The 21,305-nt window shown below is 41.5% G+C and overlaps 2 protein-coding genes across 2 annotated transcripts in view; one reads left to right on the top strand and one right to left on the bottom strand.

The window, feature by feature from the left end:
* The window catches only part of ZNF341 (zinc finger protein 341), a 75,998-nt gene extending 61,932 nt beyond the window's left edge, over window positions 1–14,066 (bottom strand). The window contains exon 1 of the mRNA XM_070744869.1: window positions 14,038–14,066. The gene's annotated coding sequence lies outside the window, so the exon portion shown is untranslated. The remainder of the gene's footprint in view (window positions 1–14,037) is intronic.
* A 3,498-nt stretch (window positions 14,067–17,564) lies between these two features.
* E2F1 (E2F transcription factor 1) overlaps window positions 17,565–21,305 on the top strand; it is a 37,236-nt gene continuing 33,495 nt past the window's right edge. Inside the window, exon 1 of the mRNA XM_070744871.1 lies at window positions 17,565–17,872. Within this exon, the coding sequence (XP_070600972.1) occupies window positions 17,645–17,872 (228 nt within the window). The 5' untranslated portion in view covers window positions 17,565–17,644. The remainder of the gene's footprint in view (window positions 17,873–21,305) is intronic.

Consider the following 21,305-nt stretch of genomic DNA (forward strand, 5'->3'; position numbering starts at 1 on the left):
GATAAATCTCTCCAAGACTTCCAAGTACAGCTCTGGGTTATTTTTTTACCATCACCTTTGAAATTGACAGAATGATGCTGAAGAAAAGATTGAACCCCTGCTGTCCTGGAAGGAATAGCACTGGCCTTGCTTGTCTGCTTATTCTGGACATAGTTAAGCAGACTCATTAACCCTGAATAAATGTATACTGTGAATTCATAATTAAAACTTTTTAATTCCACTGGGGGCTTCTGAGCAACTTGCCACGGGGGTTACCTCCCTCCCCCCCCAAAAAATGACATCTTTTGTGACTGTAGGAGGAACAGCTGGTGCAGCAGCTGTGTCTAAAAACTGCATAATAAGAGACTTGCAGAGATAGGGAAAGGAAGAACTATCACAAAACTCTGCTGTAATTTCTCACAGATGGGGAGGGGGAAAGAAACAAAACCTCAAGGTATAGACTGCATCCATCTGGTCAAACTGCTCTTCATTTTGCAAAACTGTACCAGCAATGGATAGCCTCTGAGACAGCATTTGTGTACGGTGCCGATGTGACCGGCTGCTAAAATGAAACTGAATGCTGATCTCAAAATATCCTTTGCTATAAACATAAAACCAACCAAGCTTTGTTATTTAAACAAAGAATTATGTAGCCACGTGATCTCTTGGCCCACAATTATGAAGTCTATGGTCTTTTTGAGTGTAACTAGTATGGAGACAACTGCCTCCTAATAGCATGATTTTTAATTGAACTATACTTTGTGGGTGAATGTTTAATCAAGGAGGCAGTGCTCTGTTCTCTGTTCTGATCTATATCGATCTGTCTGTCTGTCTGCTTTCCTGCCTGCCTACCTACCTAATTTCTGTACTGCCCATTTCATCTCTGTGATACTGGGCAGTTTCAAAATAAAACTATACAATCACATAAAAAAAGAGAAGAGTCAAAATACAGAATCAAAAAACAGAGTAAAAACAGAATTAAATTAAACAGTGAAAATGTTTTAAAAGGCAGGAGGAGGCTATGGTATCATGCTACATAGATGCAGCTCGGCATTAAAAAAAGACTATCTATCTACCTACCTACCTACCTACCTTCCTTCCTTCAAATCAGGCTTGACTCCTGATGACTGCCTGGACAAATCCTTGTAAGTTTCCTGACTACACAAGATCATCCAGCTGGCTTCATGCCTGAAGTGAGATTACAACTCAGGCTCATGGTTTCCAGTCTGATGCCTTAACCAATATGAGAACCAAAGTACATCTATGTATTAAGTATGAGAGTTCTTTGGGAGTTGGGCACATATAAATGTAATAAAATAAATAAAGGGAAAATGGGCGATTTAAAAAAAAAAGTAACTGTCAAAATAATAAATAAACCCACAGTATTAAACTAAGAGCAGGTTTCAGGCTGCACTGAACCATAACATGGTTGCACCTAATGTGATTTTCACATTTGCATTTTAGTGTTTCCTATCTGAACCATGGCTCTAGGCAACCTTAGAAGCCAGAGGGAATAATTTATAGAGAACTTCTTCTTCCAACTACTACTAGTGAGTCTAGAGCAGTGATGGCGAACCTTTTTTTGGTTCATGTGTCAAAAGGGTGTGTGTGTGTGTTTGTGTTTGTTTGTGTGTTTGTGTTTGTGTGTGTGCTAGCATGCATGCATGTGCCCACAATCCTTGGTTGGGTGGGGCTACAGTCATATAAGATACACCCGTTTTCACCCTCTTTTGGGGAGTAAAAAAGTGCGTCTAATACTTCAAAACTATGGTACATCAATTGCTTTTTGCTAAAGGGGATAGTGCTTATTCATTAACAATAAAAGTCCACATATAGATTAACTATTCCATTTTTATAGAAACCAGGGAATGGTCCCAAAGTGACCTATCCTTTAGAGCAGTGATTTTCAACCTTTTTTGAGCCGCGGCACATTTTTTCCATTTACAAAATCCTGGGGCACACCACCAACCAAAATGGCACAAATCAAATCAAATCAAATCAATCAATCAATCAATCAATCAATCAATCAATCAATACAGTACATACATACATACATACATACATACATACATAACCCCCTCATATATACAATCCCATGTAACATCCCCTTATAAATACAGTCAATCATCAATCATCCCTCCTGAAATTTATACCACTGTCTCATTTCTGGGTACTTCTCCTGTCTTTCCCCCTTTTCTCTCTCATGTTTCTCATTTCTCTCTCTTCCTCCCTTTTCCCCTCATTCCTTCTCCCTCTCACTTCTCCTCTTTTTCCATCCCTGTCTCTCTCCCCCCCCCTTATGTGTGTGTGTGTATACACACTCGAACCATTTCCAAAACCAGTTGAGGGCTGGGGTTTTTTTCCCTTTTATTCTTTTCAAAAACAGGTGTGGGCTGGGGGGGTTCTTATTATTTGGGTGCTTTTTACCATATGCTTCAAGAATCACATCTCTCTCTTTTGTTTCTCTCTCCTCTCATTCTCTGCCTCAATCATTTTCTCATTTCTCCTTTTTTCTCCCCTTTTTGTTCTCATTTCTCTCTCTCTCCTTTCCTCTCCCTATCTGTCTCTCTAGCTCAGTGTTTCCCAACCTTCGCAACTTGAAGATATTTGGACTTCAACTCCCAGAATTCCCCAGCCAGTGAATGCTGGCTGGGGAATTCTGGGAGTTGAAGTCCAGATATCTTCAAGTTGCCAAGGTTGGGAAACACTGCTCTAGCTTTCTCTCTCTCTTGCTATCTCTTTTTCTCTCTTGCTTTCCTTCTCTCTCTCTCGTTCTCTCTATTTTCTTTCTCTCTATCTCTTGTTCTCTCTCTCTCTCATGCTTTCTCTCTCTTGTTCTTTCTCTCTCTGTTGCTCTCTCTCATTCTCTCTTATTTTCTTTCTCTCTCTCTCATGCTTTCTCTCTTGTTCTCTCTCTCTCTGTTGCTCTCTTGTTCTATCTTATTTTCTTTCTCTCTCTCTTGTTCTCTCTCTCTCTCTCTCATGCTTTCTCTCTCTTGTTCTTTCTCTCTCTCTCTGTTGCTCTCTCTCTCTCGTTCTCTCTCTTCCTTTCTTCTCTGTGGAGGCCGGCGAAGGTTTTCCTTAGTTTGAATGTTCTGAGCAAGCTGGCAGGGGGATGGGAAGCAGCCCCTTTACTGACAGCCTGGGATGGGACTGTGAGAAGAGTGGGTGTTCCCACAGCGCTCGGAGCGGCTAGCGGCCGGATCGCCAGCGCCGCTGCAGCCACCGCTGTGGGAGGAGCCGGAGAGAAGGACAGATCGGGCGGGCGGGGACAGCCACAAGTGGAAACCTCAGCCCTGGAGCTTCCACTTGCAAAAGCCGCCCCTCCCCCAGCTATTGCCCGCAGCCGCTATTAGCGATGAGAAGCCACGGGCGCGAGGGGGCCGACTTTCAAAGCAACCTTTGCCGGCCTCCCGCGGGAGGGTGCCAATAGCGGCGGCGGCGGCACGCAATAGCTGGGGGGGGGGGCTTCTGCAAGTGGGAGCTCCAGGGCTGAAGCACACCTGACCATTTCTCGCGGCACACTAGTGTGCCGCGGCACACCGGTTGAAAAACACTGCTTTAGAGCAATGGTTCTAAATGTTTCTAATGCCATGACCCCTTAACCCAGTTACTCATGTTGTAGTGACCCCCAACCATAAGTCTAGCGCCTATTCTCCCAACAGAGCTTTAAGCTGATTGGCAGGAGGGTCAGAGGGACACCACCACTGTAAACAACTTATTGATCAGATTGTAAAAATGCTCCAAGGCACCAGAATAGAAGCTTTGGTTCCTAACATCATGGAAAATTTCTCTTTTCCCATGGTCTTAGGTGACCCCTGTGAGATGGTTGTTTGACCCCCAAAGGGGTCCTAACTCCCGACCCCCAGGTTGAGAACCACTGCTTTACAGACATTTGCCAGAGGAAAAGACAGAAGAAAGTCCTAGAAACTCCCACTCTTCTACTTACATTTTTAACATCCTTTTAAAACCAGCCCTTTTATCCAATGATGAGATGTCAAGAGCTACAATAAACTGAGGGCTGAAGGGCATGAAACATTTGTCATGAAATAGTACGCAGACTGTAATTACGGGTGCCTTTTCCAAGGCCAGAGAGTTAAATTACATTTATTTTGACAAATTATGTTCTGTCTTTTCTTAAAGTAACAATTAAAAGTCTTACAAAAGAGGTAAGAGTCATTCTTAAACCAAATCAAACAGAAAAGTCTTGGCTGAAGAGTAATTTTTTGGGATCATTTTGGGTGGAGGGTTGGAGCAACTTCAAAGAGAGAACATTTCAGGGTTTGGGAGTAACACTGGAAAAGACTTGCCTTGTATCCAACAAAAGAGCCCCAGACACTGAGAATATCATGAAAAGGATGTTGCCTGTTGACCTTAATAACCAGGTTTTTCTGATAGTAGATTTTTTTAATGCCTTTTAGTTGATTCTTGGCAACTGCCTGGACAAATCCCTGCTGTTTTCTTAGCAAGATTTTGGAAGTGGTTAGTTCCTAGAAGTGAAATACCTGCTTCCTAAGAACTAAGGGACAGGGATTGTCCCAAGATTCTCCAACTGCCTTTGTGCCTAAAGTGGGACTAAAACTCATGATCTCCCCATTTCTAATTGGTGCCGTAAACAGTACTCCAAACTGGCTCTCGTAGGAGTAAAGTTCTTAATGTGGGCTATGGTTGTTAGCGCATTAACAGTTTTAATTGGCACCTAAGCCATGATTGTCTTAATGTAGGACTAGGATTTTGATCTGAATCATAAAACTGAAGTATCTCTTCTTAATATTACTTCAAAGATCATTGTTATCCTTCCACTACTTGATCACAACACTTTAAAGCCTATTCATTGTAGAACAAAAGGCTATTTAACAAGTTATTTATTATTCAGCATATCCTTATAATAGTTGTTCAACTAGTTTGAAAATGCTCATCATGCTTTTGTTTGAATCTCCTTCTATAACCAAGGGCCTCGAATACGTAGAATAGCTGTGGGAAACTGGTTGGTATCCAAGGAATGAATTTGCCTATAGCTATGAATTTGGGTCAAAGGACCTGTATGGGATAATGATACAACCTGACCAGGACCATGCTAATTTAAAAGAATTGAGATCTTGCATTTTTCCTGGATTTTTGAATGGCATGTACGATTTTTATTTCATTTTAAACTACAATTAATTTTCTTTTAGGGCATGCATGACTTTATATATTTTTTCTCTCCAAAAGAATAGGAAATACTGTCACACAATTTTCAGCAGTAGAGAGGAGAAGAGGCACCAAGGAAAAAGAGAAATAGGCTTAGGCCAGTGATGGCGAACCTACAGCACAGGTGCCACAGGTGCCACATGGAGCCATATCTGCTGGCACACGAGCCATTGCCCTAGCTCAGCTCTAACATGCATGTGTGATTTTTGGCTTCCAGACAGCCTCTAGGGCAGGGGTCCCCAAACTTGGCAACTTTACGACTTGTGAATTTCAACTCCCAGAGTTCTCCAGCCAGCTATGCTGACTGGAGAATTCTGGGAATTGAAGTCCCCAAGTCTTAAAGTTGCCAAGTTTGAAGACCTCTGCTCTAGGGGGTGGGGGAGGGCATTTTTACTCTCCCCCAGTTCCAATGAAGCCTTTGGAGCCTGGTGACAGCACAATATGAGCCCACCAGAACTTGGGAAACAGGCCATTTCGAGCCTCCAGAGGGCCGCGGGGGAGGGAGCTGTTTTTGCCCTCCCCAGGTATTGAATTATGGGTATGAGCACTCGCGCATGCGCAATAATGAGCACACACGCTCTTTTGGCACCTGAGGAAAAAAAGGTTCGCCATCACTGGCTTAGGCTGTCGTTCAGTTGCACTGTTCCCATGAACTGGCGGAAATCCTTTTGCAAGGATTGTCTGCCAGTATCTGGAGTTGTTACAGTTTAAGTTTAGTCATCTCACTCTCTGCTACTTTATCTTTCAATTGTCTTTCAAACTTCAGTATCTTCTCTAATGATTTTGAAAATAAATTTTAGCTTCATTATTAGCACTCATTGTCAGCAGTACAATTTATCTCATAATTATTTTCCTTACGTTCCAAGACCCTCACAACATTTTTTTTTAAACAGCAGAATTCCAAATAATCAATGTCTTTCATTCAAAATTTCTAATGATCCAGCTTTTACAGTCATAAGTTACAGCTGGGAAAACTATAGCCTTCACAATTGGAAGAATGTTGTTTCTGCGTCTTAATGTTTTATTTAGATTTGTAGAGTAGAATAGAATAGAATTCTTTATTGGCCAAATGTGATTAAACACACAAGGAATTTGTCTTTGGTGCATATGCTCTCATTGTAGATAAAAGAAAATATACATTTGTCAAGAATCATAAGGTACAACACTTAATGATTGTCATGGGGTCAAATAAGCAATCAGTAAACAATCAATATTAATAAAAAATCTGAAGAATACAAGAAACAAAGTACAGCCATACAGTCATAAGTGGGAGGAGATGGGTGAGAGGAATGATGAGAAAAACTAGTAGTAATAGTGCAGACCTAGTAAATAGTTTGAAAGTGTTGAGAGAATTATTTGTTTAGCAGAGTGATGGCACTTGGGGAAAAACTGTTCTTGTATCTAGTTGCCTAGGATTTGAAACAGCTTATATCCAGGATGCGAGGGGTCAATAAATATTTTCACATTATCACTATCTTTCTCCCAATTCACCATCCCTGTGAATTTTTGAGCCAAAGAAAATAAAAACACGTAATTATTCAAATTATTCTCTATCTATTTGCATTACACTGCCTGTTTAGTTTTTAACAAGAAACAGCAAACCACCTTTTCCATGCTTCAATTTAAATCTTGAGGAGATTCTTTATGTCTCCCTTGCTTTCATCAGCATATCTAGGATCAGTGGTAATTCTGCCTGCAATTTTAGTTCTAGTTTCTATTCTAATCCACCATTTCTTTTGATAAAGTCCAGACATAAATTTAATAAAAAAGGTAAAAATATATAACCTTTGTATTTTCCTTTCCCAATTTTGAACTACTTAGTTCATCTTCTACCTTAACTGTTGCTATTTTGTCATCAAAGAAATAGGCAGGTCTACCCATATCTTTGAAGGCCATCCACAATTTGTAGATACTAAGAGTGGGGTGGGTGGGTGTCAAGTCGAACCCCCTCACGATTTTCTGCCCATCACTGATTGCATGATGACTCCATGAGGTCATCAATCCTATCCAGATGCAAGTGGACTCCTGGCTGATGATGTTAAGCTGGTAACATTTAGAGCCAGTTCCATTTAATCATTAAGATACCAGGCTACAAACCAGCAGAGGGTGAGTTCTAGTTGGGTCTTATCCATGAAAGCTGGCTGGAGTCTCTCCCAGCCCAAACTACTTCACAGATTGTTGTTATTGGAAAAACAGGAGGAGGGAGAAGCATTAAGTATGTCTGCCATCTTGAGCTATTTATAAAAATAAAGGAAAAAATAATAAGCCAGCCAGCAAGCATATTCACCCTATATTTCTCTTTCCCTTCACCGGGGTCTCTCCCTATTGTTTTTCACCTTATTAGGATTTAGATGCTAGAAGACAAAAACCCATCTGTTTTTATATGCAAAAATGCCAGTGTAATCAATAAAGCAAAAATAGACATCCTTTTGAACTCCCTTGCCTTTTTCATTGTCTTTTGTATATTAATAGTACCTTCAATTGACCCATCTCTTCCAAATTCAGTTTGTATGTTAGTTTTTTCCCCCATGTACTGTTGAAATCTACATTGCAAAATCTTCAGCATTATTTCAAATGGCTGTTAGATAAGGACAATAGCCTGACCATTCTTTAGCATTATCATTTTTGGTACTGAAATATATAAATCGATGTCTGTTGGACCTTTGGCTATTACTTTGCTTGCTATACCAACAGACATTATCTTTCATGTATAATCCCTTTCCACCCCCTTTCTCTAGTAGATCTTTGCTTGTTTTATCATCTAAAGCAGTGATTTTCAACCTTTTTTGAGCTGCGGCACATTTTTTACATTTACATTTACACCACCAACCAAAATGACACAAAATGGCACTCTAACACAGTACATACTGTATTATACATAGAGTGAATAATATAGTTTCTAAATGTATTTATACTCATTTAGCGTGAAACCTGGGCTGAAGCTTCATCTAGTGGTGGCAACATTTACCTCCAGTCCTGACCAGGATTAGAAATCGGGACCACGGGGAGGAGTAGCAGCTTCAACTACTCACCGCGGCCACACAATGACAAGTGCGCAGCAGCCTGAGCTGGGTGTGGATGAGAGGAGGCCTGCTATTGCTTCATCGCTGGTGGTCGGGATGAATCCTAGAAGGTGATTGGTCAGTGAGAGTTCCCTCTGCCTCCACTCTTCCTGTCGCTGATAGCTGGAGGGATTGTGAGGGGAATGTTGATGTATGGATGGAGGCGGCTGGCCGGATAAATGGCCTCCACGGGCCATATCCGGCACACGGGCCATAGTTTGGGGGGCCATGTTTAATTTCCCCACAGCACACCCGACCATGTCTCTAGTATGCCGTGGCACACTGGTTGAAAAACACTGATGTAAAGGACAAAGTTTCCTTTGATTTCTGCAAATTTCTCAAATTAAGCTCTTAACTATTCAGTTTGATTCCACTGTGGAATTTAGCAAGTACCGTATATACTCGAGTATAAGCCGAGTTTTTCAGCCCCCAAAATGGGCTGAAAAACCCGACCTCGGCTTATACTCGGGTGACCACAAGAGGGCGCCGGGTGACCACAAGAGGGCGCACCGCGGGAGCCCGGCAGCTGCCCTACCCTTCCCACAGCCGCGGAGCCCCCTTTTACTTCCTGCTTGGAGCTCGTGTCGGCGCCTTGCAGCTACGTTCCCTTCTCCGTTCCAGCAAAGTTGCCAGCCAACTGCTCCGACGGCGCGAGAGAGGAACAGACGATGCGAAGGTGGGGGGGGGGACTCATGAAGCAGGAATCCCCCCCCCACCTTCGCATCGTCTGTTCCTCTCTCGCGCCGTCGGAGCAGTTGGCTGGCAACTTTGCTGGAACGGAGAAGGGAACGTAGCTGCCCTACCCTTCCCACAGCCGCGTCACTCGGAGCCCCCTTTTACTTCCTGCTTGGAGCTCCTGCAGCTATCTTCCCTTCTCCGTTCCAGCAAAGTTGCCAGCCAACTGCTCCGACGAGAGAGGAACAGACGATGCGAAGGTGGGGGGGGAGATTCCTGCTTCATGAGTGTCCCCCCCCCCCACCTTCGCATCGTCTGTTCCTCTCTCGCGCTGTCGGAGCAGTTGGCTGGCAACTTTGCTGGAACGGAGAAGTAGCTGCAGGAGCTCCAAGCAGGAAGTAAAAGGGGGCTCCGAGTGACGCGGCTGTGGGAAGGGTAGGGCAGCTACGTTCCCTTCTCCGTTCCAGCAAAGTTGCCAGCCAACTGCTCCGACGGCGCGAGAGAGGAACAGACGATGCGAAGGTGGGGGGGGGGAATTCCTGCTTCATGAGTCCCCCCCCACCTTCGCATCGTCTGTTCCTCTCTGGCACGCTGGGAATTGTAGTCCACTCGACTTCCACCTTCCAGTCCGGAGAAGAGACGTTCCTCTGTAGAAAAATCCACGTTTCCCAGAAGTCCAATCGCTGTTGAGGTGGGAGGGGCGAAGGAGTGTGTGGCGGGCAAGGGAGGGAAAAAAAAGAGCTAGACGAGACGAGAATTAACCCGGTGGGCAACCGTCTGAAGAAGCGAGTCGTGAGGGAAATGGCGGTCGATAAAGAACTGCTGGAGTTGGACCTCTACGCGCTTTTGGGAGTAGTGGACAAAGCGACGGATAAAGAGGTTAGGGAGGCCCAACCTGAGGGGGGGGGAGAGAAGGGAAACCATCCTTCGCAACCCAGTTTCTTTTTTTAAAATCTTTTTTTTTAAAAAAATTGATTTTGAGTAACAAACGTTTTGGTCCAGTTAGATAACAAAATTATATAGGAACATGTTAGTTTGAATAGTTTACTGGTGTGTTGTGGGTTGGTTTTTTGTTTTGTTTTTTGCATTGTGTTGGGTTGTGGGTGAAAATGGGGCTTTGTTGTCGGTATTGCGTGATTGTTTTCTTAGGTTTTTCAGGTGAAACTGTTGTTAAAATCAAGTGAGGGGGGAGAAAAAAGGAGAGGGGGGAGAATACTTCTCTTCTGCATGGATGTGTCTTTGAAATTGCATCACGAAGCACACGCTGACCGGGATCAACCCTCGCCCGAAATTTGGACGGGTTGATTGGCGTGCGGGATTTTTGTTCTTTTTTTGTGTGTGGAAATACCCTGTTAGTGACTCCTGATTTTTATTAGATGAATCCCTGCTTGAATAGGAAAACCCCCCCCGAAAAATCAATGTTCAAAAAACCCTTTGCGGTGGCTCAGAAGACAAAAAGGAGGGTCCCAGCCAGGGTTTCTTCCGACCCCTTTCCTCATTTCCCTGGCCCGAATATTATTCATTTTCATTAAATTCCTAGGAAAAGCAAAATACAGGAAACAGAATATAAAGGTCTGTGACCGGCCGGGGGGGGGGGGGGGCAAATGGGGATGGCAGTCTAATGTGCGCGGAAACGGTCCTCGGAGTGAAAAAGAGGCCCTGAGTAAGCATTACTACTAGGAGTAAAGGGTTATTCTGCAAAAGGGTTTCAAAAGTGCCAGGAGTCGTATATCTACCTCAAGGCCTGTCCATTCACCGGGGTAGGGATTCTTTGTTGGTTATTGGTTGGAAGTAGTGTAGGGTCTCCTGCCCAAGCAGGGGGTTGGAAGACCTCCAATAATAATAGTAATAATAATATAATAATAACAACAACAACAACAATTTATTACATTTGTATGCCGCCGCTCTCCAAGGACTCAGAGTGGCTCACAACAAGCAATACATCTACAAATCCAATATTAAAAAAACAATTTAAAAAACCCCTTATAAAAACAATCATACAATCCGGACAAACCATACAGAAATCATAGCAGCTAAGGGTATGTCAGTTTCCCCATGCCTGGCGACATAGGTGTGTTTTCAGGACTTTGCGAAAGGCAAGGAGGGTGGGAGCAGTCCTACTCTCCAGGGGGAGTTGATTCCAGATTCTCTACTTTATCATTGGATTATAGAGAGAAAAATTAAGTCTCTAAAATCCTGTTTTGAGGGATTTTGACTCATAGGTTTTAGCTTGGTTGCTGATTGAACTACTTTTTTTACTTTTTAATTTATTTAATTTTATTTAATTTATTGTAAATATCAGATTGCTTTTATTTACCCACTTTGAAATAAATATTGTTTACCCTCTTTAAAATAAATATTCTAAAACATTTAATCTACTGATGTCTCATTTAATGTAATTTTATTGGTTTCCATTTTTATAAGTTACCAGTAACCACTGCATTTTCTAACCTCGGCTTATACTCGGGTCAATAAGTTTTCCCAGTTTTTGTGCCAAAAAATGGTGCCTCGGCTTATACTCGGGTCGGCTTATACTCGAGTATATACGGTAATTGGACAAAGTTTTTTTGTTTCCTTTGTTTTTTGTTTTCTGTCTTTCTTTAGCTATTTTGAATGTTATCAAGAGGCAGCCATTTCCCTTTTGTTTATTTTTTGCATTTTGGAATATTTTTATTGGCTTCATCTTTGAAGATATTACAAACTTCAACACAGGATACCTCAAGCACTCTAACCAAAAGTAAATTATTAAGTCTGTTCTTCAATTGTATAATTGTATGGAATAATGCTGAGACATAACTTGTTGGTCTGATTTTGCAAGAAAGGTTCACACATTAAGCCACAATCAGCCCCAGGTTTTCATTGCTGAATGAACAGAAGTTCTTCATCTTTCTTTGCAAAGTATATTGTTTATTTAATCTTGATATCATCTATGCAGTGATGTCCTTTTGTTTAGGTTTCTTTTAGGTTAGAGAAAGTAAGAGAGATATTCAGGGCACATTCTGAATAGGAAATATATTACCCATTAAGTGGTACGTGATTTTAAAGCAGTCAGTGTTTCCTTCATTGAGTCTATATCTTGGTTTATTTTATTTATTTTATTTATTCTTTGTCCAATATACAATACATATGAAGGAGAATAGACATTAAGTAATATATATATAATGATAGAAAGTAAGAAAGAAGAGAGGTTGGAGGAAAGGAGAGAAAATGTATGATATATGAGATAAGGAAAGAAGATTGGACAGGGGACGATAGGCACATCAGTGCACTTATGTACGCCCCTTACTGGCCTCTTAGGAACTTCGAGAGGTCAATCGTGGAGAGTCTTAGGGAGAAATGTTTGGGGCTGGGGGCTGACACCACTGAGTCTGGCAATGAGTTCCACGCTTTGACAACTCGATTGTTAAAGTCATATTTTTTACACTCAAGTTTGGAGCGGTTGATGTTAAGTTTGAATCTGTTGCATGCTCTTGTGTTGTTGCTGTTGAAGCTGAAGTAGTCATTGACCGGAAGGACGTTGCAGCATATGATCTTGTGGGCAATACTTAAATCGTGTTTTAGGCGTCGCAGTTCTAAGCTTTCAAGATCCAGGATAGTTAGTCTATTTTCGTAAGGTATTCTGTTACGAGTGGAGGAGTGAAGGGCTCTTCTGGTGAAGTACCTTTGGACGTTTTCGAGAGTGTTGATGTCTGAGATGTGGTGTGGGTTCCAGACAGATGAGCTGTATTCGAGAATGGGTCTGGCATAGGTTTTGTAGGCTCTAGTCAGTCGTGAGAGATTGCCAGAGCAGAAGCTACGTAGGATCAGGTTAACAACTCTGGAAGCCTTCTTGGCGATATTGTTGCAGTGGGCTTTAGCACTTAGGTCATTTGATATTAGTATTCCAAGGTCTTTTACTGAGTGTGGGTTTGCTGCAAAAATTTGTTTATTCAGTTCATAAATGTGGTTTGGATTCTTTTTGCCAATGTGGAGGGTAGAGCATTTGTTGGTTGATATTTGAAGTTGCCAGGTGTTAGACCAATCTGAGACAAAGTTGAGGTCTTTTTGGAGAGTGGGTGTGTTGTCGGTGGTGTTGAAAAGTTTCACATCATTGGCAAAAAGCACACAGTTGCTTGCGATATTATCACAGAGGTAATTGATGTATAGGGTGAAAAGAGTAGGACCTAGTACGCTGCCTTGGGGAACGCCGCTTTTGACAGGGACGGGGGAGGAGATGGCGCTTCCGATTTTGACAACTTGTTGCCTTTTTGACAGGAAAGCAGTAATCCAGTTGTGGAGGAGTCCTGAGATGCCATAGGATTTGAGTTTTAGGAGAAGTTTGTCGTGAACCACTGAGTCAAAGGCTTTGCAGAAGTCGATGTATATTGCATCGATGGATTTTCCTTGATCAAGGTTGGTAGTCCAGATGTTTTTGCAGTGAAGTAGTTGAAGGTTGCAGGATAGTTTCTTTCTGAATCCAAATTGTTTTTTTGATAGTAGGTTATTAGATTCTAAGTAAAGGGTTATTGATCTATTTATATCTTGCTTTATTTTACATGCTGAAGCAGTTGGATTACCAGGACTACTGGCAATCACAAAATATTAGTAAAAAGTATAAGTTTTCTCTATGACCATATGGCAGAAAGCTTTCTACTATTCACCTGGATTTTTACATCTCCAGCTTGAATTTGGAGGGATGAGTGCTCTCCGGTTCTAAACTGCAGTATAACATAATTTTAATTCATCTTTATTTTTATTTACAGCAGAAAATGACAAGTTCTAAATGGACTTCTTTGTATAGAATACCAATACAGGTTTAGACTTTCAATTTTTATATGACACACATGGAGCTCTACAAGTAAACCGGAACTATTAGTTTGTTATATCTAATCAGAGTAAAACCTGTTTGGGTTGTTTTTAAAACTTTCAATTAAGCTATTAGACTTTTTCAAACAATAGAACCTTGCCACATTATATTGTCCAGGAATATTTATAAAACTGAATCATAGGAAACTTTTTTTTAACAAGTTTCAATATGGTTTGCAAGTTTATCAGCAGCAGACTAACGCCACTACAATATTAAAACATGATTAGGAATAATTTTATGGATAAATATCTACATTTCAAGTATGAACATAAAACAAATACTTACAAATGCTTTCAAAGTTGATGGAAAATAATTAAAAAGTATTATAGAATGTGATCTATCTTCTGAAGACTAAAGTCTTAGAAAAAAAGTGGAAATTGTTAGTAGTTTCTTGAATTCTGTTTTCAGCAAGTTTTTTGTATCTGAAACAAATAAGAAATCCAACAGATAAAGCATTGCCATTTGATCTGACTTCAATCCAAGGAAAGTTAACATTTCAATCCATCATATAATTATTAAATACACAAGTAATCCATTTTGCTCTCATTCACCATGTTTAAAATGCACAGCATTTTAAGCATAGTTTATAGTGTATTTCATGCAGTGTCTTGAAAGCATCTCTACAGCAACAAATATAAGCAAACCATGCAAATTCCCTTTAGTAAAGCTGATAAACTTATATTTTATTAATCAGATTAGTATATTACTAGAAGAAGAAAAATGTGAAACAAAATGTAGCACAGTGTAGGTGCAATGACCTTATTTTCCTCTTCAGAGGCGTTAGCCAACGCAACCTGGAGGAAATATTTCCCAATTTCACATATGACAAATAGATTCCCTGCATAAAAGCAAAATATATCTACTAAACTATCTCAACAGGAAATTGCTTCAGGGCACTGTTAGAATGCAACTTCATCATTTTGAATCTTGGATTTTTAAAAATTATTTTATTATATTGGTTATCAACCTAATGCACATTAGAAGACACATAAAGTAACTTCATAATCTTGACCATATTTTCTGGGTGTATTTTTGAAGCCAAGTGTTTATTTCCTGATAGTAATATGCTGTTATCTTTTTTTTCCTGTCTCTGAAATTTTAGCTTAAGAAATTTGAGATGAAACTCCATTGTGGTTGTTAGTAAAAAATAAGTTCCTAATGCACACAACCCCCCCCCCCCCCCCTAAAATTTAAGAAACAGAAAAAGTAACAACACATTCTTATCAGGAAGTAAACATTAGGTTTCAAAAATAGACCCAGAAAATATAATCAGGATAACTTTCTTGAAATAAAATCAAGAGAATCTATTTTTCCCACCATAGGAATGAGATGTAAAAAGGACATCATGGTAATTTGATGCACCAATAGCAAACGTTATTGCATTATGCAACTGAGTAATACTGAAATTCACTGAGAAAGAAAACAATATGTAATTCCAATACATGTGTCATATATACTGCATATCTGAATTTGAGTGATATAAGAGCATATATTTGAGTAGAAAAAGTCCAAAGGACCTCTATCTGTCCTTTCAATATAATGTTAGTGAAAATATCTGAAGCCTGTTGCCTCTCAGTGTAAAGTCTAAATTATGATGAATGGTCTGGCCAGTAACAGATTGCTATCTATATACAGTACTACTCATATACATTACTTGACATTTTACATACACCGTAGTTTGAAATGTGTAAATTAAATCTGTTGGATGCGTAAATTAAATCTATTGGAAAATACTGCATTCAAACTTACTGTGGAGAGATTGATCTGTAATGGGTTAGGTTGTACAGTACAATAACCTGCATTTCCTATATTGTACAATGCAAATATTTCAATGAAGTAGCAACAGACTTAGCTTTAACAGGAAAATAAAAAAAACCTTTTCAAATAAAACTACCATAATCAACCAACTTACTGTCCCTCGGCAATAAGCATGTTTGTAAGTATAAGCTGCTTGTATGCACGCTCACATTTAGCATGCTGATTAAGTTTTATTTTTTAAAAAAATAAGTTTATTTCAGGATGTTGTACACTTTTCCTTACAGCAATAAAGAATGCCTTTGTTTTTATTATTCATTTCCCATTCTAGTCTGCAGATCTTGGGTATGTCCTTTGTGGAGAATACAATAACCTAGTCCCAACTTCAAAAGTTGTAGGTGTTCCACCAGTGGAGGCTTTTAAAGACACTGGATAGCCACTTGTCTGGAAGGGTCTCCTGCTTGAGCAAAGGACTGGACTAGAAGACCTCTAGGGTCCCTTCCAACTGTTACCTCCTTCCTTTTTTTAAGCTTCCACTGTTGGCTAGGTGCTGCCACCTATCTGGGCTACACAAAATGAATGGGAGGAGGGACAGAACTGAGCTGAGTGGAAATGTTGTGTTTTATTTTATTTTATTTGTCAAACAATTATAGAATGCTAATTTGTACAAATAAAACATTAGATAAGTAATGATACAAAGTAATGATAGCAGACAATAGGACAGGGACGGTAGGTACAATGGTGCGCTTATGCACACCCCTTACAGACCTTAGAAAGGGGGAAGAGGTCAATTGTACATAGTCTAAGGTTAAAGATTATAAGCCCGAATGCACCCATTCACGATCCCCCCCCCGCCCTTGGAAAAAAAACCCCGTATAAAATGGCACGGACACCGTTTTCAATTTCACCGCCACGGCAAAGGATTTAAACTACAATGTTTCCGCTTAATAGTAAAATCTTCTATTACAGTACTATTACTTACTAACCCGAATTGGAGGATTACTTTTGTTTCCCCCGCCCCTTAGGTTTGAGCTACGTTTGCAGGCGCTAAAACGATCTACAGTAGTAGCTAAACAAGCATCGCGGGGCGAAAACACAACAAGGCGCCCTTGCGAGATTTCTCTCACGCCACAATTACGCCTCCTTTCCTCACATGCTCTCCGCGTCTTTCCTCCGATTGGTCAGCCTCCTTCCCCCCTCTTCCGCAACCCGGGCCGCTACCATTGGAGGGCTGTCAGAAACGCTTCGAGCCGTCACCCCCGCGCTCCGACGGCGACCAATGACAGGACGGCGTCAAGGTATCAATCTCGTGAGCGCCGGCCAATCAAAGGGCGGCTCTCCCCTCCAGCCGAATGTTGATGTGGCTGACTCAGCCAATGGGAGCGACGGCAGCCTGCTCGTGCTGCTTTCGCGGCAAAAGGACTTGGCGCGCAAACGTGTGCGAGGCCGGGACCAGCTGGGAACAATAACAGTGCCGGAGTTGAGCGCGAGCGGATCTGCCGGAGCTCGCTGGTGCAAAAGACGGGCGGGGGGTGGGAAGGGGAAGGGGAAAAAGCTTCCGTTGGATTTTTTTTTTTTTGGCCGGGGCCAATCTCGGAGCGACCCGACTTGGAACAAAGCTGGGCAGCTGGGAAAGTCGGCGCTGGCCCGGAGAGCGTGGATGGAATAGTGCCCCGCGATGCGCTGCTGCCTGTAACCCGCCCCCCTTCCTTTCCCGCTTTCCTCCCTCGTCGATGTCCTGCACGGCCGCCCTGGTGCTCTCCTTCCTCGCTCTCGCCTTTCAACCGACGGCCTTGGCTGCATGCGGCTCCCCCCGGACACCATTTCCCGGGCCTCCGCTCTTAAAAAAAGAGGATGGGGCGTGTTCCATCATCCTACCAGCCTCTGCCATTCGGTGTCTCCCTCCAACCACAGCGGCCGGGACGATGGCTTTAGTCCGCTGAGGCGACTTTGATTCCGGGGGTGGGGTGGGGGCCTCAAAGGCGGGCGGGGGGGCAGTTTCGATTTTCCTGAGGTGTTGTGGAGAGGAAAGGGGGGTGCAACCCGGGCTCCCCCCCGCCGCCGCCCCCACTTCCCCCACCCCCCGCCTGCCTTCCTCCCAAAATTCTCGGGCATGTGAGTCCCCGCGCTTTGTGCCATGTCTCTGGAGGGCCTGGAAGTCGCTCAGAATGTGGCAGACCTGGAAGCCTTGCTGAGGGGAGCGGAGGCCATCCATGTGATGGAACAGCAGATCGTGATCATTTCCACGCCAGACCAGTTCCCCGCGTCCGAAGGAGACCGCGACGCCGAGCTCCTGCTCTTTGCCACCCCGCAGCCCGCCAGGTTGGAGACCGTCACGCAGAGGCCTGCTCTGGAACGGCCACCGGTAATGCCACCGCTTTTTCCTGGAGCTGCCTTCCAGGAAACCGGGCGTTGGGTTGCCGGGGCGAAAACGTGCTGCTAAAATGTGCAAAAGTGTGTCGCGCGGGTTTGCATTAAATGCACGAATTAGCGTGTTCGTGTATGTGTGCTGTGAATGGTATAGAAAGGGGAGGGGGGTGTTTCTTTTCGTTGCTAGCCAAATAAATGTGTAGGCCGTTTTGTTTAGCGTTGGGTGGGACCTGATTCTGGAGCCTTTCTCGAGCAAGCTGCAGGAGGGGCTTTGGTAGTGCTGGGCGAAGAAATATATAAATATCTTAACAGTACAGTAAAAACTGCTTTGGATTAAGACACAATGAACGTCCAGTCGGGCTAAAATGAGGATTGTGATTATTTTTTAAATCCTGTGTTAAGAATCCAGTGGTTGCAGGCCCCCTTGTCTCTTGCCATGTGAAAGGGTCAGCTTGTTACTTCTTGTGTGGAATCTGAGCAATGAGGGGAAAAGGGCCATTGTATTAGGTGGACCTCTTTCTGAGTTTTAAAGTTAGTGAATAGCAGGGTAGGCTAACAGTTGTATCTGCGAGCGGATATAACTGTTTTTAAAACACACATGCCTTTGTCAAGACTTTCTGGGATGACTATAATTATAGGAGACTTTTCAAACTTGTGACTGAAATGCTGCTGGTTAAACGTGGCATATGCAGCAAAGTTGCAGGAAGGACAAGGGTGCTCATGAAAACATGCAAAGAAATGATTAACTAAAAGGCCTAGGCCTCAAAATGTGAAATTGTAGAACTTAATCCTGCAAAATGATCCTCTCTAACCTAAATAGTTACGGTAATACAGTTTTTGTCTGATAGTTAAATTTCTTATTTATAATTGTTTGCAAGTTAACTGAATTATAGTTGGCCTCTTCTTTCTTTTACAGAGCAATAGCCTGCAAACGTTGTTAATGAGGCAGCTTCACTTCCTGTTTACAGGATGTTAAGGGCTGAGTTCTGTGCAACTTGTGCTTGCAGTAACAAAAGCAAATGTTTGGCTTTGGTTGTGATATATGTTGCTTTCTGTGGAGTAGTATACTGCTTGATGATATACAAAAGAAAAGAGAATCCCAAAAGTAATGAGCTTGCCATGGCATGCAAGTTTCATTGCCATTCTGTCCCAGAATTAAAGAGTTTAAGCTGGGAAAAAAGCCTAAGGATGTTCCAATATTATTCACATACCAAGCTATATACACATCTTTATATAAGCATATACATATAGAAATAATGTCAACATTAACTTTTTGTCTAGTATCTTTATTGATCACTAATGTTGCTGTACATGTTTTCTCTTTAAAATACTTTGGAAGAAAAAACAAAACCTGAAAAACATAAGATTTAAAAATATTTGTGCGTACTATTGTGCACATAATGTATATATAAAGAAATAACCCAGGTCTTTCAAGGGTGCGGGAGTGAGAAGGGTTTTAATCATAACATGGGGGTAAGTGCCATCTGGATTTTAGATTTTTGTACCACAAACTGTCTACATTTAAATGTGTGGATCCTTTGGGTACAACTTCTGAGAAGTTAGACTAAACATTTCTGTTTTACTGGACCAGTACTTGCTCTGTTTAAAGCTAAGCATACTCTTCATGTCTGCAAGATGTTTCGGCAGTGGCCCAATGGTAGAGTACCTTGTTTTTATGAAGAAGGGGTCAAAGTTTAGGAAAGGAAGGTGGAAAAAAACCTACTGCCTGGAATCTTCCTGAAAGAGACAGTAATTGGTATAAGGGAACGTCTTTGTTCCTTCATACTTTTAATCCCCTATGCTACTGGTGGCATATCTGTGACCCCTTCTTTGAAATGATAAGAATTATATTGTAAGCCAAGCCAAAGATGCTGGCGAGGAATGAGAACTCTTGTTTGTAATTGAAAATCAAGGAATGATGCAAAAACATAATGAGTTTGGCCCTAAAGTTGCCTACACTTGTTTTAAAAATGTTATCAGGCAAACTAGTTCAAGCATATTCTTCCATATTTTATGGTGGTGGAAAAAGGGACTGTGTGCATTAATTCTATCTTTAGCACCCCATGTGTTTATTATTATGTTTGTAATGGAGTCAGTGGTGTGCATGTGCAAACATGGCACTAGATATGTAATGTCAGGTATGAGATTAGGGCTTCTGATAACATACTCTAGCAGACTGATAATAAGTGTACATATGTATGCATCTTTCATTTATACAACTATTTTGAATGTGGATGAAAACCCTTCAGAATTATGTCAGTCCCCGTTGTCCCCCCTGTCCCTATCTGTATGTTTTTACCAGCATTTCCAATTTTATTTTTTAGTACTAGTGCTGAACTTTTAATTTTGTAATTTTTTTTGTTATGAGCTTCTGTTGATTGGAAATATGGGCTGTATACCTTGAATTTATGAATAGATGGTCAGGGTAAAACTCTCTCATGGATTGGTAGAGAAATGGAGAATGACTGAAGATTTCAAATAATTTTCTTATGTTATTTTATACAAAACATAATCATTTCAGCAGATCAGTTTGCTTCTTACAAAAGCCATTAACTTTTCTCCATTAACTATGTAAATATTTTTTTCTTGCCTTTCAACAAAGAATATTACAGCTTTAAGTGGCACATTGTAGACATTCAATTTTAGTAATATTGCTTCTGTTTCCATGTGTCTGTATTAAGAAATACTGTTCCTGTTGAACTTTGGCCCATTGCGTACAAGGTAAAAATGACATTACCTTTCCATAGAACCAAAAAATGGAAGCTCTCCTGTAGCTGCTTTCTCTGCTTTCTCAATCAAGCTTTTTTATTGAGCATGATGCAAACTTGCAGTCGTTATTCTGTTAAAACTGTCATTTGCTGTATTGCTTAGGATTCTCTTCCATCGTGGTCCATTGCTGGTGAACTCTAGCTCTTGGAGTATCCTTGTGCAAGAGTTTGATGGACCAGTGTAGCAAACATTGTTGCTCTTTCTCAGCAGGCGGAACAAGGGAGGTGATGCCCACAATGCTTTTTTGCTGGCTTGACATCCTCCTCCCACAGAGGCCCTTTCTGTCAAGGAGCCTACAGTACATGGAAGCTTTACAGTCGATTCTTTGTTTTAACTGTGGGGGTCTGCTGTTTGGGTCAAGAATCTTTAATGAACTTTCACTCTGTTGTCTCATGGGGTGCCTGAAATTCAGAAAGATTTAAAATATCTGATTTATCCATCATGTAAGCCATTGAATAGTGGGCTTGAGGGCTTGACCTATAAGGAATGGAGGATCTTAGAACATTATTTAAATGATACTGTGGTTGACAAGAAGTCATACAGAGAATAAGGAAGGAAGTTTTCTTAAAAAACCAAGAGTATTTCTGGGTTAAATTTGGAAAAAAATATTTCTTATTCTAAAGTATTCAGTTTAAAGTTTCGCCATGTTAGCTTTTTAG

This window comes from Erythrolamprus reginae, chromosome 3 (assembly GCF_031021105.1).
Source record: "Erythrolamprus reginae isolate rEryReg1 chromosome 3, rEryReg1.hap1, whole genome shotgun sequence".
Classification (NCBI taxonomy): Eukaryota; Metazoa; Chordata; class Lepidosauria; order Squamata; family Dipsadidae; genus Erythrolamprus; species Erythrolamprus reginae.